The sequence below is a fragment of the Tiliqua scincoides genome, chromosome 14 (genome assembly GCF_035046505.1).
Source record: "Tiliqua scincoides isolate rTilSci1 chromosome 14, rTilSci1.hap2, whole genome shotgun sequence".
In the NCBI taxonomy this organism is placed as follows: Eukaryota; Metazoa; Chordata; class Lepidosauria; order Squamata; family Scincidae; genus Tiliqua; species Tiliqua scincoides.
Window position 1 is genome coordinate 1,463,736 of NC_089834.1, and position 26,174 is coordinate 1,489,909.

General features: G+C 56.1%; 1 protein-coding gene across 2 annotated transcripts; it reads right to left on the minus strand.

Annotated features, from left to right (window-relative positions):
- Positions 1-80: 80 nt before the first annotated feature.
- On the minus strand, positions 81-26,089 carry MED15 (mediator complex subunit 15). Of its 2 annotated transcripts, XM_066609570.1 has the most exons (18): positions 25,983-26,089; positions 23,035-23,122; positions 21,682-21,733; positions 18,709-18,738; positions 17,743-17,946; positions 16,526-16,800; positions 15,817-16,119; positions 14,274-14,402; positions 8,320-8,439; positions 6,143-6,285; positions 5,921-6,048; positions 5,341-5,475; positions 3,828-3,891; positions 3,590-3,656; positions 3,039-3,199; positions 2,290-2,456; positions 1,999-2,097; positions 81-875 (listed from the first exon to the last, which is right to left on the minus strand). In XM_066609570.1, exons 1-18 carry the CDS (start codon positions 26,036-26,038, stop codon positions 739-741), a joined length of 2,358 nt encoding a protein of 785 aa, XP_066465667.1. In that variant the 5' UTR covers positions 26,039-26,089; the 3' UTR covers positions 81-738. The 2 variants fall into 2 exon arrangements, with proteins under 2 accessions (XP_066465667.1, XP_066465668.1); XM_066609571.1 differs by lacking the exon at positions 8,320-8,439.
- Positions 26,090-26,174: the final 85 nt, after the last annotated feature.

Here is a 26,174-nt window from a genome sequence, read left to right on the forward strand (position 1 = left end):
CACTGCAGGCTGGTGCACACGTGCAAACAGGGCCACGCACTTGTGCAGATGCGGGTTTGGCCAGAGAAAAAACAGCTGAATGTGAAACACAAGAGGAATATGCTTTATTACAATTAAACAACTGCCTTCGTTTATGTATGAAATAGATACTGTGGTGCTGAAATCAGTGCTTACTAAGCAGGTTTTTTTTAAAAAAGTCCTCAGATTGACACAGCGACTGTACAGAGTGAGATACCCCAGCAGAGATGGGAACAGCTGTGGCCTGAAGACTGACACTCTCTGGAGGCCAGAGAAAGCAACCCTGGGGCCGATGGAAGCTGCTTCAGCTCAGGTGGGAGATAAACGCTCCCCTTTTCCCTGCTGGACCCGCATCAGTTTTCAGCCCAAGCTCCTGCTCATGTTTGGGAACACAGGACCAAGTCACTGGCTGGCTGTCCTCAGGGAGAGTCCATGCAGAGGAAACCTCATGGCTGCAGCTCAACACAAGGACATGCACTGGCACTGAACAAAATCACGGTTCTTTTCCAGTAGGGGGAGTCTCTGAACCAGAAGCCTCCACAAATCCTCTTCCAAAATGCTATCTGAAAACCACCTCGAGAAGCACAAAGTTCATCAGATGCAGCAATTCCCTGTGCAAGGCTAAGCTTAGCAGCAGGCTCTGCATGAAGCCCGACTCCTAGTCAACAGGAGTCAAGCCTGCCCTGCTGGGCCATGGTTCCCCAGCCAGGGCCAGTGACATCAGGCAGCAGACAGGCAGGCCTGACGGATGCTCTGTGCCCAGGTGTTGAGAAGTGCTGTGACTGAGTGTTTGTCAGGAAGCTGCAGAAGTTTCGACATCATGTAGCGATACACAGACTGCAGGAAGGGGTTGGCTTCTGAAACGGAAGAGCAGGAGAAGTGTGAAGAGCAACCCCACGGGAGGGGGGGGTGAGATTCTGGGATGGCCCAGAGGAGTTGGACCTGCCTGCTCACAGAGCTGGAAGGGGTGAGGGACAGGACCCCTGCTTCGCTTCTGGTGCTGAACAGCGCAGCATCTGTGGGACAAGCTGTCCCTGCTTATCTATCCAAAATGGAGGATGCTTGATGCCGATCCTCTGGTTGTCCTACCAGTTCAGCCAGGTGGGAAAGGAAGTCCTGCTTTTTCTGTATCAAGCAAAGGGCCTTTTTGGCCCTTGGTCTTCACTGGGTCACCACTTGGAAGTGGTGGAGGTTTCTCTCTCTAAGCCTCACTGCCCCCCATTTCCCCAGTGTTCAAGAAGGCCCATGCCCTTTTCTCCACCCCCTCAGACAACAGCTTCGTGGGCTACCATTAGTGGCCCCGTGTCAATTCCAGAGCAGGATACACCTGTCACAGTGCTCAGTGCAGACCAGTGGTCCATAAGAAGAGTGGACCAAGAGCTCTCCAAAAAGACTCGTCTTCTGTAATTTTAAAAAGTGCCTTCCATGACCCTTCCCTCCTGACTATCTTTTGCGTTCTTTCTGCTCTGTGGGGGAAAAGGAGACCAGCCACAGGCACTTTGGAGGTCGGGGGTGCAGCCTGTAAGAGAGGGGAGGAATGGAAGGCTCCCAGGATCAACAGGAAAGAGGCAGGCTCAAGACCAGGGTCGGGGGTTTGAGGTCTAAGAATGAGGAGTGCAGGAAAGTGAATGGAATTATGGGGAGGGGAAGAAGCTGGGGAATGGAGGAAGGGAGCTGCGGGAGAAACACAGAGGGGGAGGGGGAATGAAGGGGCCAAAATAAGGTAGGGGAGAGAACGGTGGTGGAGGAAAGGAGGGGGGAAGCAGGAATGGAGGAAGGAGAGAGAAATGTCAGTTAGAGACTGAGACATCTTCTCTCATTATTACCCATTCAAATCTATTTTCTGCGTACAGGGGGTTGGATATGGTTCATGAGCATTCCAATGTAACCCTAACCCTAAGGATTGGGAACCACTGATGCAGACCCTCCCCCTCCCTCCGCACGAGCGCCACTCTCCTCCCCTCCCGTGTTGTGCCATACCATACTGTTGAGGATTATCGATCCAGAGGGGACTCTGATCGGGGTAATCGGCTGGGACGCTGAGCTGAAGGGGCGGCACATTCGGAAGGTTCTTGTCATCTGGAACCCAAGACACCACTTGCATGATGGGTCTGCTTGCCTGGCTGGGCGACATACCCTCCGCCATCGACCAGCAGCACCAAAGGCCCAGCCCTCCACAGCCTGCTTAGTGCCCATTTGGTGCCCTTGCTAGGTGTTGGGCCCAGGCACTGCCTGGGCAGGAGGGTCCTCCCCACCGCTGGGACTGCTCACCGAGCTTGCAGATGAGGTGGACAGTGCCGTTGTTGCTGCAGTGGGCAGGGTCCAGATTCACAAGGAACTTGGGGTTGAGTCTCGCCACCTCTCCTTGCAAGACATTTGGGATGGTCTGCCTCTCGTCCTCCTCGTACTTCCGCTTCCGGGGGGACGTCACGGGGGCCCTGAGGAAGAGAGCGCCGCTGGCGTCAGTCACAGCTCCGATTAAGTGCACGCACAAAAAGGTGCACATCCACATCGCCCAGGCAAACCGATCCCAGGACACAGTCAGAAAGACAACAGACAAAGTACATAAGAACCTGACAAGAGTCCTGCTGGATCAGGCCAAAGGCCTATCTGGTCCAGCTTCCGGTATCCACAGTGGCCCTACACTGTGCCCTGAATCCTGGTGCCCTCCCTTGCATCTGGCATTTGGAGACAGTCTGCTTCTAGCGCCAAGAGTCTGCACACACCCATCATGGCTTGTAACCTGCTATGGACTTTTCCTCCATCCATCTGCTCCTTTTAAAGGCCTCTAGGTCAGTCGCCATCACCACATCCTGTGACAAGGAGTTCCACAGTCTAACGACACACTGGCTAACGAAATGTTTTCTTTAGTTTTCTGTATTTTCTACAGGGGCAGTTGTAGCAAACCTAAGCAAGTCTGGGGTGCCTCTAAACGAGGGAAGGCACTGAGCCAAGAGGTGGCCCTGCCTGCGCCCTTCTCTCCCCCAAGTACCAGGAGGAGCCCGGGCAATTCTACCTACATGATGGGGGGGCCATGGATGGCCGTCATCGCCGGCATGAAGGTCCTGTACAGGGAATGGTTGAAGACGGGCGAGCGGATGTTGGCCAGGACGGCATCCAGCAAGGGTTGGCACAGGTACTGCTGCTTCGTGGGAGGCACTGCAGGGGGCGGGGGGGTGGGCTGAGCGACAAGAGGCACACACCCTTCACACACACTCTTTGGGAGCAGCACTGCTGGGCAGCAGCCAAAACCCTCTGCACAAAACGCCTGGCTCCCAGCTGACAGGCTGGTCGGAAACTGCCCTGCACCTGCAGGCCCGCCTCACCCCCACCCGCCTGGGCCTCGTCACTAGAGATCCTCTGCTTGTCGCTTGCCAGCTGCCCCCTCCTCTTCCTCTGCTTGCTGGGGGGGGGGGTTCACAATGAGCAACTGCTGCTCACCCATGTGGCCCTGCTGCACTCCCTTGCACTGCCTGTACCTTCCTCTCCCTCTGGCCGCCCCTGCCTGCAGAGGCTCTGAGGAAGCCCAGGAAGAGCTGCTCTTCCTCCTCTTCCCCTTGGCGGAGCTCACCACAGCCATGTCGTTCTTCAGCTTCTCCAGTGCAATCTCACACTTCTGCAGAGTCTTCAGAGGGCAGCTGTGAGAGAGGGAAGAGCCTGTCACCACGACGGGACAGGCATTTGGCCATTTCTGGGGGAAACGGAGCCAGCCTGACGTTCCCCAGGCGTGGCCACAGCAGCTGAGGCCAAGCAGCGCAGCTGCAGGTGGCTCTCTGGGGAGCCCCTGGGCGCCAAGTGGGAAAGCTCACCGTTTGGAGGGATCCGTCAGAATGTCCAGAAGGCTCTTCATCTTGCTCAGATCCTTCTTCCTGTCTGGAGATAAAAGCAAAGGACTCCTGAGAAAAGAGGCGTATCCAGGGGTTGTGGCAACGGGGGCAGTGATGTCATGGTGTCATGCAACGATGTGATGCGCTGATGACACTTCTGGCTTTGGAGAAGCGGCGGCTTCAAAACACACCTGCAGCCTCCCCATTCCTTCTGCAACAGTTTCCCAGCAGACTATACAGCGCTGCGCTTGGAGGTTCGCCATGGTTCAGCCAGGAAGCTGCTACAGCGGCACCCCTCTTCAAGAACCACCCAGGGCAGGTGTCCCCACCTGCCACACCCTAGACACGCCTCTGGCTGCGCAAGACCTGCCTGGCATGTCAGAGAGACAGGAGGCCCAGAGAAAGGAGGCTGGCAGTCAGTTTGCAAGTGTGTGTCCGTCCGTCCCCCGCAACTAACGTCCACTTTGTCCTTTGCAGTTCTGGGGTTCACCTTTGGGTGCTCTCCTGCTCATAAGTGTTCTGACATGGTGAGCTAGGAGATGATTTAAACTTTCTCTCTCTAAAACAAACAGGCCACAGGCATTTTCACAATGGCACCCATACTCCGGATGCCAGGTTGGTGTCATGGTTCAGGAGTTGGCCTTAGAGCTGGAAGACCCAGATTTAAATCCCTCCTCAGCCATAAGGGGCCTGTCACCATCTCTCAGCCTCACCTACCTCAAAGTGTTGCTGTGAGGACAAAAGAAAGGGAAGAGCCACGTACACCACCCCAAGCTCTAAGGAAGGGCGACATACGAATGTGAAAAACAGAAATACTCCCACACAGCCCTTTAGAAAATAGACACTGAAGTGGGGAGGGGAAGAGAACCTCAAGCTTCTGCAGGAGCCAGGGCTTGCTTCTGCTAAGAACAGGCAATAGAAAGCAGTGAGTTGGGCAAGGGGAACAGAGGTGCTGATCCAGTCTGTTAGTTTAATGAAGGTGAACAGGCTGTGATGCAGGCAGAGCAGCAATGGCCACATCACAGGAAAGGAAATGCCTTGAGTCCAAGTGTGCCCACAAGATGGGCCCCCAACTACGGCATGACCCCTGCCACTACCTTGTCAGACAAGGAGTGGTGTGCACCCCAAAGCAGCCCCGCTCCAGAACGCCTCCCTCAGGTGTGGTGGGCAACGCAATTGCCCTGCTCCCCCCCCCAGGTAATATTGGAGTAAACTGTATGCCCCCAGGCAACTCCTGCTGGAAAACTGTACTGCGTTCTCAACTGGACCACCAGGTCCAAACCAGGAGGCAGGTTCCGGGAGCCTCCCGGTCACAGCTGAATCTCTGCCTCTTCATGCCCACACGGTGGAACACTGAGAACCCAGGCCAGGTCCCCCTGCAAGCCTGGCCGAAGAGCTTCTGTGCCGACATGCCCAGAGTGCCAAGGGCAATTCTGCAGCCTGCTGCCCCCTTTCCTCGGTCATGGAGAAGGGCCGCCCCGTCCCACAGACCCACCTTCATTCTTGTCAATCTTGTTGATCATCCTCCGCAGGGGCTCGATGTACTTGGACAGCTGCTTGAGTTTCTCCAGGTACTGCTGCTCCTCGGACTGGCTGGAGCTGGCTGGGCTCATGACGGAGTTGGGGTTGCCTTTTGGGAGGGGAGAGATGCCAGCAGGGTTAGGGGAGCTCACCTGGGAGTGTGCAGTCCTGCAGCCGACCGTCCCACGTGCCCCCCCTTCACATCTCACTCCTTTCCCGGTGCTGCCCCAGCTCCCGAAGGAGAAAGCACCTCTGCCAGAGGGCTCTGGGAGGAGCCTGGAAAAGACCTCATGACAACACAGGGCCAAGATTTGGGGCAAATGCTGTCCTGGCTTTGTGGGGTGAGGGGACTGTTCTGGAAGACACACAACTCGTGTCCAGCGGAATCAAAGAAGGGAAGTACCGCCAGTCACTTCACAGATGCAAACTGGCCACCCGACCCTTGGACCCCTCTCCTCCCCTCCATTTCTCCAACGCTCCAATACTGAGCTCTTGCCAAGCACCTGAATTCATGCAAAGCTGCACAACATCAGGCCCTGCCCCGTGCAAATTACCTGGTGTATTCAGCGGCCCCGGAGACGGGACGCTGAAGTTCTGGGGCGTCCGCGCTGCTGCTGGGCTCTGAGAGGGCTGTGGAGATGGGCTGGGGAGAAAGCTGCTGGGCGACGGGGCCGGGCCGGAGCTGGAAGAGAAGGAAGACGGGCATTTCCTACTGCGGCGGCCGCTGACCCCCCTCCACCAAAGCATCCCCACCATGCCTCGGTCTCAGAGCTCACCTGACATTGGAGTTGGGCTGGGAGGTCGGCTGCCCAGGCTGAGGGGAGGGCTGAGGCTGGGGTGGGGGTGGCATTGGCTGTGGTGTCTGGGCCTGCTGGACCGGGGACGGGGAGGACATCATGCTGATGCTGCTCTGGCTCACCTGGGGTGGGACACAAGGAGGCAGGTCGCAGGTGGCTCACAGCACCCGACCCGGACCCCGAGAGAGCCGGGAAGAGCCCTCTGCTCTTCAGAAGCTCCTGCCTTTGCCGCATAAGCTCACGTTCAGCCCGTGCCTTGGAAAGACCCCTCCGCTTGGCCCCAGAGTCGCTGGCATAGCATTCAGTAGAACCCAGGGGAACAAAAATTTAACACCCCCCATACACTGAGTACCTTGAGGGGCTGTCTTAAAGGCCTCCGAAAGGCACTTCTGGTTTTGGTTGTACCTTCTGGTCTACCTTCAGGCGTGGTACCCGGGGCAATGTACCCCTCACCCCCTTAGCTGTATCACTGTTCAGGTAAGTCACTCCCACCTGGACCCAGAAGGGCAAGGAGTGCCAACGCTTTCTGTAGCAAGCAAGAGGCATTACAGCTGGTCCCAGCACACACCCCCTCACAAAGCCCCCCCCCCACATGCAGAACCCTCATCTGGCTCCCTGAGGCCAGACGATCAGCCGCACCCAGCCAAACTAGGATACCTGCAAGGAGTCACGCCCAGCTGAGGGTGCCAGGAACAGATCTATTTGAGCCCGTTTTAGCCCGAGGCACCAGACACACACCTGTCTCTTCGCAGTTACCTGTGTGAAGTTCATAACCTGCCACCACAACAGGCCAAGGCAGGCAGGCATCCACCACGCCATGCTTCGTTAAGCCTCTGCCTTCCCCAGAGGGAGCAGATCAGCAGAGGGCCCCCAAGAGGGTGTAGGGCTCTCCTCTTCTTGGCTGCACACAGCATGCTTGGGAAGCCACAAAGCCCGCAAGGAGATTCCCAAGCCCTGACCAGGGAGCCACAGGCAGGAGGGAAAGCCCACAATGTGCAAGATGGATTTCCGCCAAACAGGTCCCTGCTTTGGAAGCCACAAGGAAGGGGCTCCACAGTCTTCTAGGGCAGCCCCTGCACCGACAGGAGTGGAGGTGGCTGCTGAGCCCCTGGCCTGGCCCCAGCAGGGTGGCTCTTGGGCATGGACCCGCAAGCCATCTATCTCCCACCTGATGCCGCAGGTGAGCTGCTGCTTCAAATCCTGTCTCTGCAGGACGACCCCCTTCCTCCAACCGAGGTCAGCCTAGGAAACGGTGCTGGTCTCTTCCCAGGGCTGTGGCTTGCGCTCCCTCACTGTCCAGTGGCACAGCGAAGGGACCAGGGGCATACACCTGGGGGCACCCACTGAGGGCCAGATGCTCAGGACATCCTCTGGAGGCATCTGGGAGGTGGCACAAGGCACGGGGAGGCTCTGTGCGGCCTGCCGAGGCCTCCGCCACTGGGAGTGCAGGTTGGCACCCCCTTGGAGCAACTGAGCCCCCGGCCCCCCTTTAGCCGCACCACTGGCTGAATTGTCCCGTCACCACCTGATCAGTCTTGGTCCTCACCCCGCCCTGGGTGAAAACGGGAGCCGCCACCGCCTCCCTGACATGCCTGAAGAGCCAACGATTGCAATGCGCTGGACAGGAAGCAGACCCAGCAATGACTCGGCAAAGCTGGCTGCAAGACCGCAAGGGGACAGCAGCACTAGCTGCATGAAGGCAGTGCCAGACACACAAATGCCCCCCCCCCGACAAGAAGAGCGCTCCAAAGGTGCCGACCCTCACTCCAAGAGTTCCCTTTTGCACCCAACAGCGCTTGAGGCCCACCACAGACTCTGCCCCACAGGAGGAAGGGCCAGGCAGTCACCTTCCCCTTACACCTCAGGCACTGCCCAGCTCTCGGGACAGAACAGAACAGGGAAGGACTGAAGCAGCTGCCTTCCCTCCTCTCGGGACCATGCTGGTGACTGCACCACACAAGCAGTTCGCTCACGTGGGGAAGAGCGGCGTGCCAAGCCCTCCCACTTGTGGAAGAGGCATTTGCTGCCCGGTGGTCCTGCAGGCAGAAGCGCAAGCAGGCTGCCCACACAGGGCTGCAGCTAACCAAGCACACCGAGCCCTGGGTCACAGGATCGAGCCCTGGTCTCCCACCTGCAACCCCAGCTCCAGTAAGTACCTGCGGCATTTGCTGTCCACCCAGAGGAATGGTGCTTGGAGGCGTGGCAGAGACAGCGGTGGTAGGCGGGAACCGTGGTCTTATTTGCATCCCACCTCGGGCCACAGTGGCGGTGATCATCTTGGGAGGACAGAGGGACAGACAAGAGTAATCGCAACACAAGAAATGCACAGCACACGCGAGCTGGATGAGAGCAGCACATGCACCCTCGCAGGGGAGGCGGCGAGGAAGCGGACTAGTCTTAGGGGCCAACCCCAGCAGGACCCAGCTCTGGTTCTGACCTGGCAAGGACCAACCGCCCCTCCCCAGGCCAATAACCAGAGTCTGACCGATGGGAGTGACAGTCAGCACAGGCTGGGTGTGCAGACAAAAATGTCTTCCCCAGCCTGGATGCTGGTTGCCACTCCTCTGTGCTGGATGTGAGCCGTGGGGCGCTTGCTTAACTGGCCCCTAAGGTGCCGCCCAGGGCTGCAAAAGGCCCAATCCCTGTGGCATGACTTTGGCAGGGCTGAGCTGGGCAGGCAGGCAGGCAGCCAGTCAAGCAAGCGGAAAGTCCCAAGAGCCCCTCCCACTCCCCAGGAGTCCTCAGACTAGCCCTTCCTCTCTGGGAATGATGTCAGGCACTTGGTTTAGTACTCCATGTCAGTGGGTGGAAGCAGCCACAGCAACGTTTCAAGATAGAGGGTCACAAAGCTCCAAGTCACTGAGGACGATCATGAGACACACACGCGCACCCCACTGACAGCAGTCACAACTCAAGCGCATTGATACTCAGTGCAGTGGGTGGTTAGTTCAGGGCAGAGCCACGTGGCTTCCCCTCCCGGCCTGGGGCAGAGAGGTAGGGGGAGGAAGAGCGCGAGCCCAGTCACAAATCACATGCAGGCGCAAGCACACACAGGCGTACAACATGCAAGCGGGGGCACTGCGATGCGGAGGGCAAGAGCCGTGCAGCGCCTACTGCCGGGCAAGGGTGGAGGAGGCCATGGAGCAGAGGGATGAGAGTGCAGCCACACAGCAGGGAAAGGCGGGCAGGCAGGCAGGGCGCATGCTCCTCTGGATCCAGGGTCCTGCACCCTGGAGTGCTGCTGCTGCTGCTGCTGCTGACCGCCTAGGACCTGAGCCTCCTGCCACGCCTGCCGCAGCCACCTCCTCCAAGGGAAGCCGCGTCTGAAATGCATCAAGTGAGTGCAGCCGCTAGGCAGGTCAGGGCCAACAGGAGGACTTGGGAAGACAGAGCTGGCTCCTGCCACAAAACACCACAAGGGTGGGGTCGAGGGCAGAATTGCTGCTCTGGCTGAGGGGGGCAAAGACACACGTGCAGGTTCTCTCTCCGAGACAGGAGATTTCAGGCTCAGACGGGACAGATTTGGAGGTGGAGGGGATCAGGGCTCAGTTCCAGCCCAGCCCCCCCCCCAGGAGTATGTGCTGCCTCCCAGAATAACTGACGGCTTCCTAAGCGCTAGCAGGAAGTAGCCAAGAAGGCCACCCACTCACATGCTGCAACAGGAAATCACCGCATAACATAAGCTTCCTGCATCTCACAGTGGCCCACCAGACACCTCAGAGAGCGCTCAAGACAACAAGAGACCTGTTGCCGCTCCCTTTCACCTGCCATTCAGAGACAGCCTGCTTCTAAAACCAGGAGGTTATATGCAGTTCTCATGGCTTGTCCCTTGTGACAGACTTTTCCTCCATCAATCTAGCCAATCCCCTCTTAAAGACCTCTAGGCCAGACTCCATCCCCACATCCTGCGGCAAGGAGCAACAAATTTCCATGCTGGGTAAAGAAATGTGTCCAAGAACTGCAGGGCCCTGCTGAATCTGCACGTGGGAGAGCCAAGCACACACACACCTCGTTTCCCAAGCTGGTTGACGCTTCCAACTTCACCCTCATCGTCCCCATCTCTTCATGGATAAGGAGGAGGCGAGGATGACGGAGACATGGACCACGCAGCACCTCACCCGGCAGGAGCGCCACTTAATCCAGGACACAAGACCCACCTCCAGCTGCCAAGCGATATGACTGTCCTGTACAGACATGTTCAGACCTCTCTTCCCCCCTGCAACTGCATCAAACGGCTGCCAGCAGGAGAAAGCCCCAGGCAGCAGAGCAGCCCAAAGAGGGACCTCCAGCTATTCTTCAGGGGTCTCCACAACAGAGTGCTGAGAGTGGTCAGGCAGGGCCAAACTTACAGATATAATATAAACCATCACATCAGCCAGTAAGCAGATCCGGGCAAGTTGAAGCCATTACACCTGCAAGGCAGCTGCCTCCAGAGCCCCCCCGGCACAACGGCAGAGGAAGAAGCAGGAGACCACTCCCTATGTCCTCCCAGTGCCAACTGCCAGCCTGCAAGATGCTGGATGGACAAATGGAAGCTGCTCTGGAGGAGTGTGTGCGCTCATCCGTTGTGGCAAACATGGGGCAGAGATGCCACTGCCATCCCCAAATGAGAGAGCCCCCCCAAAGGCCGAGGCCCCTCCGCTAGGATGGAAACATCAAGGGAACAAGGCTGGAACTGCAGCGTCTCTTGCCCTCCCCGCCCCGAAGCAGCACTCTGTTTCTACAAATTCCCTCTTTTACATCAGTGACTCCAGATGACGGCTCCAGAGGGTTAGGGGGTAGCCCCCAGTCTCTCCCTGACAACATGACTCTTGTTTCTTTGGTTGGCTGGAGGGCAAGACCTGCCAAGAGTCCCCCAGCCTGCAGCTCCCAAGAACAAGGCTGCGCATGGCCCCTGCTGCTTTGGAGGAACCGTGTCTGCCGGCTGCCCAGGTGGGGCTCCTGTCACCTGAACACTCCTTACAGACAATAGTCTCAACACTGGAGTCAAGACTGGACTCCACACAAGAAGAGCTCCGCTGGATCAGGCCCAAGGTCCATCTAGCCCAGCTTCCTATATCTTGCAGTGGTCCACCAGATGTCTTAGGGAGCACTCAAGACACCTGCATCCTGTTGCCAACTCCCTTGCACCTGGCATTCTGAGGTAACCTACTTCTAGAACCAAGAGGTTTCACGCACCCATCATGGCTTGAAACCTGCAATGAACTTTTCCTCCATCCATCTGTCCAAGCCCCTTCTCAAGGCAAGTAGGCTTTTACATGCCGCCACCACACCCTGTTGTCATGAATATGTACACGTTAGGCCTAGGTTGGCAGTAGAAGCCTGAACCAAACTAAGTCAGTAACGGAGAAATGGCTAGCAGTTCCTAGCTGCAAGAATGTGAGTAAATAAACAAGAATTACAACCCCTTAGTAGACAGAGAGGTGCCTGATCAAGCGGAATGGAATGCAGCTATGGATCTCCAGTTGGCAGGGGTAAGAACTAGGAGGGCTAGCAACCAGGCCAACTTTAAAGTTTCTGATTGGACAGTCTAAATAAGTATGAAGTCACCTCGGCACTATTAGCATAAGAAGTATAATAATGAGTGCCCCAAGGGGTGTGCGTGCTCCTTCTTGGACAGAGTTTTTGGGTGCAACACCCTGCACGCTTAGAGCTCCACTGTCCAACAGGGGCACCTGGCCTCACAGGTAGCCTGGAGCTAAAAGATCTACAAGAGTAACTGACCCAGGTGAGAGATAGGGATTAATAGAGATAGCCAGCCAGCTTTATTTTTTTATTGCTGATATGTTTCCTAGATGTTTATGCCTCTAGCATTTGCTGCCTTATTGTAGAGAGCGTAACTTTATGTACTTAATAAACTAAAATTTCTTTTACTAAGTTGTTTCATTGCCTGTTGGGGACAAAGGTTCAGAATCCTGCCTAGCCGTTCAGCAAGCTACCAAGTGCTCACTGAGGTCTAGTAACTAGTGGACTGAAGCTTTAATTGGAGAAAGTGCCTGCAAGGGAGAGTTGAACCTAGAGGGTCTCAGTGTCCCTGGACTGAGGCACTGGCACATACAGGGTGGTGGCAGTACTACTGAACAGGGAGCCTTGAGGGCTTTAGGGTGCGAGAACCAAGAGCTCTGAGCACCCCAAGCCCCCCTAAGTTTGCAAAACCTGTGACAAGCTTCCACAGATTAAATTCATGCTGGGTCAAGAAATATTTTCTTTGTCTGTTCTCAGTTTTCCAGCACTCAACTTTAGAGGCTGCCCCCTGGTGTCCTGGTGTTGTGATAGAGGGAAAAGAACATCACTCTCCACTCTCATAATTCTGCATTCTCACCACCCTGCATAATTTTGAACGTCTCCATTATATCCCACCCAGGTGCATTCCTTCTAGACTGAAGAGCCCCAGATGCTGCAGCCTTTCCTCATAAGGGAGGATTTCCCAGCCCAGGAAGCTTTTGGGTCACTCTCTTCAGAACCTTTTCCTCTTTTCTACCATGCTCTTTTTGAGATGTGGTGACCAGAACTGTGCACCATGCAGTTCAATACAATAAAGGTATTTGCAGAACACAGCGCAGAGCAGTAGGGACTGGGATCTGCTACTCTAAAGCTTCTTCTACTCTTCACAATGGCCAAAGTCACAAGAACACCCAACTAAAAGAAACGTCCCATCATGCACTTTCCTCCCAGGTGCAAAACAGTGGCTCCTGACACCTGAAAGATGAACTGACCAAGGCAGCCCGGTCAGCTGCTCAGCGCTGCAAGGCCCCTGGGTGCTCCTTCTTAGAGTGGCTCTGTGGAACCATCTCGGCCTCTCTCCCCCTTCGCCCCACCACATCTGTCATCAGAGCCCACAGAGACACGTGCAGATGTTCTAGAGCTCAGACAGGATCACTCCCTTACTGGCCCTTTACGCGTGAGTGGGGCACGGCTTCAGGGTGCCAAGCACAGTGCAGCATCCGACCATTCCTGTGAGATGAACAAGAGACCCTCGATCTGTGACCTACCCTGAGGCCCAGCCCACCACCTCCCTAAAAGCGACACAGAGCACCAGCCGGCCACAAGCCCCAGTTTGTGCTAGTGATGGGGAGGGAGACTGTTGTGGAACTGCAGACCCTCACCCAAGGCCCCGCCAAGTGGATGTGGAAAGGAGACTTTGCAGGGCCGGGGCTACTTTGAAGCCAGAAAATGAGCTTAGTAAAGAACATCCAGCCACCTTGTGACAGGCTGCAAGGTCTGCCCCCAGAAGGCTTTTCAATGTGGCACCCTGGCTCCCCCATCCAGGCCCAACAGCCCCTTCTTCCAGCCATCACGGCTGCAACTTGCTCAGCTTCCATGGGGTCTTGAGGGCTTGGGGCCCAACACGGGCACTGGTGCAATATAAAGCAATGAGACAGAGTTCACAGACACCCCTGTCGTGAAAGAAGCTCCTGTTGCGCTGCCTCCCAACTGGCGACTTACCCACCTTGACAATGTGCTGCCAGGGTCAAAGAATGGCCTCGGCACCACCCCAACTGCCAACCTGGGGAGCTCCCAGTCCAAGGGGGCCTCGCTCACCACCCCCAGGCCCTTGAGCAACCCTTCCCAGCATGGAGCCTCCCCTCAGGTCAGGGCCACGCCTTCCGTTCATGGAAGGAAGGGGCTGGGCCATCTGCACACGCAGCGCGTCTCATCCAAACAAGGCCGTTACGCAGAAAGAAGACAGAAAACCAGTGAGAGACGAGTCCGCAGAAGGGACACCCGATCCCAGGTGACGGTCAGGCAACAAAGAGGGCAGCTCCCAGGAGTGTGGTTAAAACACGAGAGACAGGAAGGGACAGAGACTCTGCTGGGGGACAGAAGCGGCAAGAGACCCCCAGGCATGAGATCCACCTGCAGGTGACTATAGGTAGCCACGGCGGGCATGCAGGGCTACCGGCAGAAGTCCCTGGCTCTGGTCCGCCCCGGTATGCCCAGGATATCCTGCCTCCCATTCAAGGTAAGGGGGAGTGGACAGGCTCTGAGCCTGTGCCCAGAAGTCACCAAGACCCTTCCCTTCATGCACCTTGCTACTGGCCTGGGCTGGGTACTGGGGCTTTGAGGGCGGGCAGGCAGGCAGGCAGGCAGGCAGGCAGGAGGAGCTTACCTGTCCTGCAGCTCCCATCTGAGCAGCCTGAGCTTGAGCAGCGGCCTGCTGCTGCTGCTGCTGCTGCTGCTGCTGCTGCTGCTGCTGCTGCTGCTGCTGCTGCTGCTGCTGCTGCTGCAGAGCCCTTACCTAGAGATGAAAACAAGACACAGAGATCTGCAAACAAACGTCCTCTGAAAGCGCCGTCTCCCCAACAGCCCCCACTGGGCCCTTCCCACCCCCCTCGAGCCCCTCTGTGTCCCATCTGGCCCTGCAGCTCCACTCCTTCCAAGACCTCCGAGGGAGCTGGTCCTCACTCCCCTTGGCAGCAGATGGCAGGACATGCCAGTCTGACACGCGCAGGCATATTTACAGGCTTTTTCTAGAAGGAGAAGCAGGAAGAGCTGCACAAGTCAGCTCAGGAGTGACCCTTTCCTTTCTCAGAAACAGAAAAGCCCCACTGGATCAAGCCAGAGGCCCCTTTAGTCCAGCCTTCTGCATCTCCGTGGCCCACCAGATGCCTCAGGAAGCCCAAAAGAGCACAGACTATCTGCATCATGTTGCCACTCCCTTGCACCTGGCATTCAGAGGTAGGACCAGGAAGTTGCACCTACCCACCATGGCTTGTCACCTGTGGCGGACTTTTCCTCCATCAATCTGCCCAATTCCCTTTTCAAGGCATCTAGACCAGATGCCACATGGCATGAAGTTCCACACACTAACTACATGCTGGCTAAAGAAATGTTTTTTGGGTCTGTTCTAACTCTCCTAACACTCAACTTTAATGGCTGTTCCCTGGTTCCGGTATTGTTCGAGGGAAAAGGATATCCCTCTCCATCTCTTGCATAATTTTGTAAGTCTCAAGTCTGACGGCCGGCCTGTGGAGCGAAGGCCAAGTTCCCTAAGAGTGTAGCCCTGGAGGAGGCGGCAGCAGGAGCGGGCAGATTACTGGGCACGGAAAGCCCCGTCAGCACAATTAGCTCCTTGACACTCTAGTCCAGCAATTTTCAACCACTGGGCTGTGGCACACCGCCACAGGTGTGGCATGGGAGTTTGGGGGGAGGGTCATTTTAAGCAGGGTCGTTGGGGGATGCAAGTCCCCCATCACGAGTGCCACGTGCCTGGTCAATTGTCAAAAAACGGATGGTGTGCTCTGGCAATCTTAGCACCTTGCTAGGGTGCTGCAAGATGAAAAAAAGTTATCGCTGCTCTAGTCTTCCGGAGGCAGAAAAGACTGTAGCTGGAAAGAGCCAGGCCTGTGCCCTTGCGGCACCCTGCACCGAAGCAGAGCCGGCAGGCTGCGCAGAAGCCTGTTGGGAGACCACACACAGGCAGTGAGCAGTAAAAGCAGCACCAAAGCTTGCTGGAAGCAGCACCTTTAGGAGAGGAGCTGCTTATTATGCCGCTGCTCCAGCCGGCCCAATGCAGTCTGCCTGAGGGCTCAGGGCGGAGCCGGGGTCTTCCTCCAGCCGCAGCCGAGACGTGGCTGGCTGAGGCCGGGGTGGGCTTTCAACACGAGTCCCCTGCTCCGCTCCCCAGCGAGGGCCGGTTCCCTCGCTCTTACCTGCATGGCTTTCAATTGCTGGGGCGTGATGGTCACAGGCATGACCTGGCCAGGGATCTGCCCTGGGATGGGTTGTGGCGGGAGTGGAGGCGGTGGCCCTTGCGCAGCTTGCTGCTGCATCTGCATCATCTGTTGCGTCTGAGACGTCTGTTGCGAAATGGACTGCTGCTGCTGCTGCTGCTGCTGCTGCTGTTGCTGCTGCTGCTGCTGCTGGGCTTGAATAGCCTGCACTGCCTGCTGCTGCAGCTGTTGCATTTGAGCAATGCGCTGCAGTTGCTGTTGCTGCTGCTGCTGCTGCTGCATCTAGGAAAGGGAAAGAGTTGAAGGGCGCAACTGAATTCTGAGCGTCACGCCAGCTGGGCCAGGAGAGACCAAGCAGCGGGCCTCCCGTCACGGAGGGACTCTGGTCTGCGGGCAGCTGGGGCGGGGCCTTGGTCTCCACACTGCTGCTGGAGATCGGTTCACCTCCACACACCCACTCCCTAAGGGAGGACGTGACCCTTTTTCTGGCAGTCCAGGAAGGGGCAGAGAGAGCCTGGCTCCAGCGAGCCTCATGGGCACCCGGGGGGGGGGCAGCCCTCCTGAGAGGATACCTCTGTTCTGGCTCCACCCTCTCAGACACGACCAGGGTTCTGCCCACAAACACCAACAGCCTGAGGGGCTGCGGCTCCCTGGAGGGAGGGGGGCCTTCCTGAGCAGGGCTGCTCACCTGCTGCTGGTTCTGCTGCAGCTGCATCTTCAGGAGGTGCTGGTGCTGCTGCTGCTGCTGCTGCTGGACGGCCTGCATCTGCTGCTGCTGCGCCTGGGCCACGGCGGCGGCCGCCTGCTGCTGCTGCTGCTGGAACTGCTGCTGCATGGCCGTCTGCTGAGCCTGGAACTGCTGCTGCTGCTGCTGGAGGGCGGCCGCCTGCTGCTGCTGCTGGAACTGCTGCTGCTGCTGCTGCTGCTGGAGGGCGGCTGCCTGCTGCTGGAGCTGGAGCTGGGCTGGGGGCAGAGACGGGGCCGTTGCTCGGGAACCTGGAGGATTCTCCCCCCCAAAACTCCCTGGGCCCACCAGGCAACGCGGCGGGAGAGGTGCACCCTCTGCCAAGCAGCAGGCGCAAACAGCACTCGGCCCTCCTGCTTGGGCCTGCCTTTTCTATCTGGAAAACCTTGAAGTTGTGGGCACAGGGGGGGGGGAGGGCAAAGAAGAGGGCACAGCACCGAGAAGAGAAAGGGCAGAGCAAGCAACCAGCAGCTGAAGGAACAAGCAACGGCTCCGGGATGTGCACCGATTCTGGGGACTCTTCCCCACCTCCCTCTTCAAATCCAGCTTCTACTCACGAGGGCTAGAAACCTGCCTTTTCTAGGGGACACTCCTCACAAACAGTACTCTCTCTCCAGGGTGGCAGAGATGGGCTCTGCGGATTCCAGAGAACCCCCTTCCCTCTGCCAAGTGCTCATTTGGGGACTGCTAAGAGATCAAGCCTAGATTCCCTGTTGCCACAGCTCAGCTATGCGGTCCAAGCAGCCCCATTCACTGAGGAGAGCCCTGGTCGCCAACATGTCCTAGCAGGACACTGCAAGCCTGCACTGAAACAGCCCACCTTGCCCGGCCCTGCCAAACACCTCTTCCATCAGTTCTGGCTTTTGCACAGCAGGGGCTAAAGCGGCCTGGCCCAGGAAGCTTTCCACCCCTTCGGGCAGAGCAGGGGAAAGAGAGAGAGGCTTCCTGGCACAGGGGCTGCTAGCTCTGTAAGGCAGAGCTCTAAGGCAGCCTCGATCCTGAACACGGCCCAGGGCAGGCAAGCAAGCACAGGTAGCCCTCCCATCAATCGGCTGGCACACCCCTTTTTGTCCTGTGGGCCCAAGGCTGCAGCACTCTGAATGCTGCCCCACCTGCAGCACTGGAAGATGAGAGCAGGAGAAGACATGCCAGAGACTTACTGGGCTGGGAAGGTGCGGAGAGGCCATGAGCCGCCATCCCAGCTGTCCCCGGAGGCTGCTGCCCTGGCAGGCTCATCTGCTGCCCCATGGGTCCGAGTCCACTCATGCCGCCCATGGAGGCACCCTGAGGGCGCGAGGGCATTCCCATGGCTGCCGGCCCTGCCGATGACCCACCGGTGAGATTCTGCAGAGCGTGCATGGGATCTGTGGAGAACAGTAGAGCCCCTCAGTGCATGTGCAGCTGCCTCCGAGGAGGAAGCCTAGGATGTCGGATCTGAGAGTAGAGGCAGCAGCAGCAACCACCATGACCCTCTTGCCCCGCTGGCATGGATGGCAGGTAGCAGTGCACAGCTCCACTGTGCTAGCAGGCCAGCTCAAGGAGGCCACCACAGACCCAGGCCCACACAGCTTCTCAAATGAGCTATGTGCAGCTGCCCACACATAGGTTTGCAAGTCAGCCTTGTCACAGCAGCCACTCAAGTGTGTGGCTTCACAATCCCATCACACCTCAGAATCCTGTCAGGGGAATGCTCCAGGCACCAGAAAGAACCAGCCGAGGGAAGCTGAGAGAGCCAGGCCAAAACTGTCTCCCAGGAGCCAACCACCAAAAATCAGCAGTGTCTGGGCAGAAACACCTGCTTCCAGAGGGACTGCTGCAGCAAAGGTGAGGCACCCCACAGATACCCTTCTCAAGCTCACAGGCCTGAACTCCCCTTGGGACAGGGAGGAAGCATTTCATTTGTGTGCTTCACAAAGTGCACCACAAGTTTTCACACTTCACAACTCGACACAGAATAACCTCGCCTGTAAACCACAACATGGGTCTGTCAATGAAAAGTGGAAATGGAATTCTGGACAAGGCCCAAGTCCCGCCCCCCCCACTGTAGCACAGAATATCAAAGCCCTCAGAAACATACGCTCACACTTTCTCCAACACACACGTGCAGAAGAAGGAGCAGCACTTACCACTGACAGAGGCCTGGGACTTCTTGTTGTCTGCAGAAAAAGAACAAAGCCTTCATTCACACACAGCCAGATGGCCCAACAGCACAGCCTGGCTCAACAGCAGGACAAGAAAGCTCCCCAGTCTCACCTTCACCTTCCTTTTCCAATCCTGGGAGCAGCTGGACACAAACACCCCCACCAACCTGCCGCCTGAGGTGACCACCTCAGTTGGCCTCAGGGACAGGCCAGCCTAGACCACAGGCCCAACGCAAAGCAGCAGGAAAGCATTCCCTGCAAGACAGATCTGAGGACAAACTGGAGGAGCTGCACAAAAGAAATGCTCACAATCAGTCCTCCCAGAAGCTTGCAAGTTGCTGGCTGTCGTCATATAGGCTGACAGAATATGTGTCCGGCTGACTTGCTCATAAGAACAAGAGAAGAGCCCCACTGGATCAGGCCATAAGCCATCTAGTCCAGCTTCCTGTATCTCACAGTGGCCCACCAAATGCCCCAGGGAGCACACCGGATAACAAGAGACCTGCATCCTGGTGCCCTCCCTTGCATTGGCATTCTGACATAGCCCATTTCTAAAAGCAGGAGGTTGTGCATACGCATCATGGCTTGTAAACCGTAATGGATTTTTCCTCCAGAAACTTGTCCAATCCCCTTTTAAAGGCGTCCAGGTCAGACGCCATCACCACATCCTGTGGCAAGGAGTTCCACAGACCAACCTTGTTGGCATCCTTCAGTCTCGGAAGACTATGGTGTCATGCTCTGAATGGTGGTTCTGAAACAGAGTATCCTCTCCAGTGCGTGACCTGGGTAAAGTAGGTATGGAGGATAGGCCGTTACCCATGCAGCAAATCCCCCCTCTCCACATCGCTGAAATGGTCCAATGGAAAGGCAGAGGCCAATACGGTTGGTTCCAGCGGCGTTGCAGGAGTTGCCAGAGCGTGACTGTGTTCAGCCATGAACTGCCTCAGGGACTCCGGCTCCGGATTTTGCCTGGAGGTTGACTCTTGAAGCCTTTTCCATAACTGGATGTAGCCACAAGGCAGTGGAGGCTTGGGATCAGAGTTTTCCTTCTCTCAGATGAGCTTCCTTCCCAGGCTGATGAGTCCCATCTACCCGGTGGCTATTTAGTCACCTCTTAGGACAAGTACAGCCAAACTGAGGGTCTATTCTTATCCCCAGCCCCCAGGGGATACAGACCAACCACACGCTGAGTAAAGAAATATTTTCCACTGTCCGAACTCTCCCAACACTCCATTTTAGTGGATGTCCCCTGGTTCTGGTGTTATGTGAGAGTGTCAAGAGCATCTCCCTATCCACTCTGTCCTTCCCATGCATAATTTTGTATGTCTCAATCATGTCCCCCCTCTGGTGCCTCTTTTCTAGGCTGAAGAGGCCCAAAGGCCGTAGCCTTTCCTTATAAGGAAGGTGCCCCAGCCCAGCAATCATCTTAGTCCCTCTCTTTTGCACCTTTTCCGTTTCCAATTTTGGCAGAGAGAGCCCCACAAACAGACATAGCTGCTGTAGGACAGTGGTCCCCAGACCTCTAGTGGACGGGTAGGCTTTGTGGCCTCCCCCACTTCAAAATACATCTCCCTGTCCTGCTTCACTCTAGGATCACCCCATCTGCAAAGCATGCGAGTAAAGCCCCACTTGGAGTAGCTTGTGTCTGAGGAACTGCACGGACTGCTGGGCAGACACGTCTACCAGTCAGCCTTGCAGCAGTCAAATATCCTGCTGCACCACAAGCAGACCAGGCCACGAGTCCGTTCCCCAAATCCCCCAGAGTGGTAGGGTTGAGGCAACTCTAGTGCAATGCCCTGCCTCTTCCCTTGACTGGGGCACATGATTCTCCTTCCCTTTGGACAAACAGGGATTGCCACAATGGTCGGCAGGGGGAGGGCGCATGAGCAGCTGGGTTCACCAGGGCCCTACAGGCCAATGCCTTAAATGCTTCTGGCAGCGGCTTGGTCTGGCTTTGGCTTTTGCAGGCACTGCACAAAGGACGACTCATGATTGTGTAGCTCAGTCACTGTATTGCCTCAGTCAAGGGACCAGCTGTTTTATCCAGCATTCCATTACTGCTGCTTTATGCAATGCTTCAATGTTCTTGCAGAAATCAGTCACTTTCTGAGTGTGGAGTGAGTGAAATCTGCCTGCAATGGTTTTACTCCTACAAGGCCAAAGTAGAGAAAGGTATGGGGAGTTGCAGGTCCTTGAAGAGACACCACCTGAGCCATCAGGGCTAAAGAAGATGGAAAGAGGAACTTGCCGGGCTTGATAAGGAACAGTTGGTGCGAGAAGATAGTTTAACACTGGGCTGCTGACACACAAGTAGCCATGCCTCTGAGTAGAATCGGCAGCTGGGGGAGGGGAAGCAGGGCAGTTATGGTCCAAAACCAGGAGAAGCCCCACTCCTAAAATTATATCAAGAGAACTAGAAAAGTAGCAGACAAGACCCAAGCCACAGAGAGTCCGCCCTTCAGCAACAGAGAAAGGCCACGATGTTTGTTCTGCCACACCTGCTGCAAACCCAAGTTGTATGCAGAAGAGAGTGCGCAAGTCTGCTTACAGAGATTGTGTAGAGAACTTTGTAGCGTGATGTTAGTTTAGATGACAAGAACAATGAGAAACAGAACTTGCTGTTTCACTTTAATCAAATACACCTATGCTGCACAAAGCTTAACAAACTCAACTTACTGCTCCTAAGGTGTGAATTCTTTACACACACACACACACACACCCCAAAAGTCCTTGCTCAATGCTTGTCAGCAAGAACAGCCCGAGGGCCTTTGCTTTATTCTCTGCTGCCCTCTGAAGGCCAGAACTGGATCTGACATTTCAAGGTGAGACCACAGGCTGTCACCCCAAGTACTAAAAGGCTGTGTGTGACAGACAGGGTGACTGTTGCCTTGAAAGGTTGCTGGACAGCCATAACAAGTGCTCTCTCAACTCCCCCATTGTGAATACTGCGCTACTTACGGATATCCCGGAAATGGATGATGAGTCTTGCCACGAGGGAAAGATATTCCTCCTAAAAGGGAAAGAAAAGAGCATGCCCTTCAGGAACCAGAGCAAGAGGCTCATGATCCCTCAGTGACTCACTTCCTGCTTCCCCTCCCACCACACAGACAGCCTGGCATGCGTCCCATTCAAATATCTTCCCACTGAATGAGGCAGAGAGCAAACTGGGAGAGAAGCAGACAGGGCTGCAGAGTTTCTATTGACAGACCCAAACAAGGATTCCCTTTCAGGTTCTCCAAGAGGTAAGACACATTCTTTGTTTTAATGCTTTGTTGCCAATATAGTCGTCCAGTTTTTAATGACAGATTGGGGGGAGGGGGGCAAGAAAGTGTGTGTAGGATGAGGGTGGGGATAAAGAACACATCTTTGATTTCCTCCTTGCAAAACTCTCAGGGAAATTCTGACCCAGACCACAAGGGTTCCAACTGCACAGCAAATAGTACAGGCTGTGACAAGGACTGCCTTTGCCTCTTTTCAGGTCACGTTCCTCAGACAGCCCATTTCCCGCCTTCTTTTGCCCATACTTACCCCTCTCTATGTTCTGAGATCAGCTAAATTCTATGGCTTGACCCCACAGGATGGCGGGCAAAGCCAGGATGGTCATTCTAGCCAGACCAACACGCAGAAGTGAGCCCTGCACTCTCCTTTCACAAGCATTGCAGCCACACCCCAGATTCCAACATGAACCACTATCACAGCGGGAGTTATAACCAACCCTGTCAGCACTTCCATGACAGCAAAGGGGAGGTTGAAGCAGGGCCCAGGAACCACACAGTGATCTGGATAACAGAACCCTTGTTTGGCCGCCCCTCATTTCGGGATCACTCACTGAACTGGAGATTTCCACCCCCTGCCCCAGGAACAGCAGCCCAACTAGATATCGCCAAGTAACCCGTAGCACAAGGCGAGTGGCTTGGCCCCTTCCACCATCCTGAGGCACTACCATGCATTGCAAGGAGCGCCCCGGTCCCTCTTGGGTTGATCCCCTGACAGTGCCTTGCAAGCACCAGCACATCACCCCGTTGCTGTTGCTTCCCTGCTTGTGGAGAAGGCAGAGTCTGCAAAAGTGGTGCCAAACCCCCAGGAGAGAGGAAGGTCAGGAACCAGATACGGGCTGGTGACACACAGAGGCAGGCAACCAGCACAACCAGGTACCCCTAGAGAAGCGGGACCAGTGCCTCTGGCTTTCAAGCTCCCCCACCTTCCTTTGCCTTTGTCCAGGGCTCTTTGACCCTCCCTAGCAGTTCACGATTGCATGCCAGCATGTCCCTGCTTCGCTCGCTCCTTTGCTCCAGAGAAAAAGCACCTTACCCGTGACTTGGCCTTCATGAACACGTGGTTCTCCATGTCCTTGCTGGTCTTGTTGTGCGCGACACCCGCCTTCCGCATGGCCTCTTCACTGCAAGAAGCAGAAGAAAAGAGAGATCCCACTCAGGCTCCCACGCCAGAACTCTGCAATGAGCAGACACGGCCCTTCCCCTGCATCCAGACACCAAGGAATACCCCCTTGTGAAATGCTTCCCCTCGTGAAGAGGCAGATCCTCCCTCTGCCCCAATTTCACAACACATTGTGCAAGGAAACACACTGATGCCACCATCTTACAAGCAGCCCACTGGCTCCTTCACTGGCCACTGCTGTCCAAAGCTCTCATCTGTGAAAGGCTGGGAGACATGAGGAGCCACCACTCTGCTGTTCAGCCGGCTTGCTGCCAAGCAAGCTTCACAGGCCCACAACCAGGCAAAGGAGCAATCTGCAAGCCTGATCTTGAATACACCCTCCAGAGCCACCCTCTTCTTCACATCAGGACACCCACCACTGCAGCTTCCCAGTTTTTGCCCACAGTCCAATATCCTGGACATGCCTCTACAGCTGGTTAAGGAGCCAAAGCATCCATTTTGAAATGTGAAAAAGCTCTGGAATCAGAGCTGGAAGGGATAACAGAGTCCAACCCCTGCCAATGTAGGCTAGCCATGGATAAGACACTCCTGGTAAGTGGCTCTCTGCTGCCTAAATACCTCCAAGGCTGGAGAGCCTGCCACCTTTGGACACAAAGCGTTCCACACCCAAGCAATTTGTACAAAAATTTTTCCTAACATTAAATTGCTGATTAAAGCCATTTGTCCAGGTCCTACCCTCTGGAACAACCAAGAACAGATCTGTTCCTCCTCCTCCAATCAGATTTGCCAGCATCTTCCTGAATACATTTTCCCAGCTGTCAGGAGATGCAGCATACCTCTTACCAAAAGATGTTCACCCCCCAAAAATCACCTTCCCTTGCCTCTTACACTGGCCATAGCTAAATGAGTGCACCAGGTGTGAGCAGGTAGTGGGTGAGGAGAGAGGGGTCGTTCTGAAGATATTAATAAGAACATAAGAAGAGCCCTGCTGGATCAGGCCAAGGGCCCAACTAGTCCAGCTTCCTGTATCTCACAGCCGCCCACCAAATGCCCCAGGGAGCACACCAGATAACAAAAGACCTCATCCTGGTGCCCTCCCTCTGCCTTTGCAAATGCCCTGTGGGTGCATCCCAGTTTTCCCTTGCCAAGGCAAATACATCTGGTGGCTTCCAGAGTTCCAATTAAAAAATACAATAAAGGGTAGTTCTTGATTCCCCTCAGGGGAAGGGAGTTCCATAATTGAGGTGCCACCACTGAGAAGGAGTGCCCTTGTACCACCATCCCCCTAACATGGGCCAGTACTAATCCTACTTAGTATTTGTTTAGTGCTTTTCAAGTGTTCAAAGACATGGGAAGACATAGGGCAGGGCAGGGTGCAGTGCCTAGTGGTTAACAACTGGTAGCCACCTCATAAGAACAGCCTCACTGGATCAGGCCATAGGTCCATCTAGTCCAGCTTCCTGTATCTCACAGTGGCCCACCAAGCGGCCACAGGGAGCACACCAGATAACAAGAGACCTGCATCCTGGTGCCCTCCCTCTGCCTTTGCAAATGCCCTGTGGGTGCATCCCAGCTTGGCCACCACTTCATGCTCCTTTAGGCACAGACTTAATGCATGGCCTTTTCAGTGGCACTTGAGGGGCTCTTGCGGGCTGCTGCTGAGCTGACCCTGATGTTTCTTTCAGAGCCTGCAGGCTTCGCCTTGCCAGATTACAGATTCAAACTGCCTTGGGACATCTTGTTGAGAAAGGCAGGAAATAACAGAGGACCAGTAGGATGGGGGAAGCAACCAAGCCGGATGTGGGGGGAGCACCTAGCCTTTCCCCAGATGGACAACTCTGGACTCCTCCCCTTGACCGTTCTCCCTCTCTATGAATAGACCACTGTCCGGTAAAGCAGAAGGGTCATCCCTTAGCAGGGGTGCTCAAACCCTAGGGCCACTTGTGGCCCTTGAGGACTCCCAATGCGGCCCTCAGGGACATCCCAGTCTCCAATGGGCCTCTGGCCCTCCAGAAACTTGCTGGAGCCCACACTGGCCCAACACAACTGCTCTCAGCATGAGGGCGACTGTTTGTCCTCTCATGAATGAGGGCTGTTTGACCCGGGATGAGGGCTCCCTCCACTGCTTGCTGTTTCACATCTGTGATGCAGTAGTGGCAGCAAAGAAAAGGCCAGTCTTGCTTTGTGCAAGGCCTTTTAGAGGCCTTGACCTATTGCAAGACCTTCATTCATTCATACAAGTTCTACCTCTAGTATATTAATTCATGTAAACTTATGTAAATTTATTCAAATTTTAAATGTAAATTTATTTATTTTTCCCCGGCACCCAACACAGTGTCAGAGAGATGATGTGGCCCTCCTGCTGAAAATTTTGGACACCCCTGCCTTAGAGGCTCCAGGTCCGGGGGGGGGGGATGTCTCAGAGTGAGGTGGAGCCTCCAGCCACAGGGGCAGTCTACCCCAGTGCCCTCTCAGAGGGGCTGAGGGAGGGGGGTGGGGGGCAAAAGCCCCAGGAGCGGTGGAACATCCAGCCGCAGGTGCAATCTACCCCAATGCCCTCTCAGGGAGGGGCTGCTGCAGCCTAGCCCGGGGGAGGGGCCTGAGGCAGGGAGGTGGTCAGGGGAGCAAACGCCCAGGCGCACGGTGGAGCCTCCAGACTCAGAGTCCTCTGGCGGGGCTGCTGCGGGGGAGATGGTCGGGGGCAAATGCCCAGGAGCGTGGTGGGGCCTCCAGCCGCAGGGACAGTCTACCCCACTGTCCTCTCGGGGAGGCCGCTGCGGCCTAGTCGGAGGCCGCTGCTGCTGGCCATGCCGGGGGTCCCTGGGGGGCTGTGCCGGCCCCCGCCCAGTGGCGGGACTCACATCTGGCTGACGAGCTTCTGCCTGAAGTTGGCGCTGCGCCAGTCGCTCTCCTCCATGGCGACGCTGCCGCCTCCACACCGCCCGGGCCGCGACTGGCGCCCTGCTTCCGGTCTCTTCCGGAAGTCGCCGGCTCGCGACTGCGCAAGCGCAGGAGCCCCGCAGCGCCTGCTAGGAAGTGTAGTCCCGCCCGGC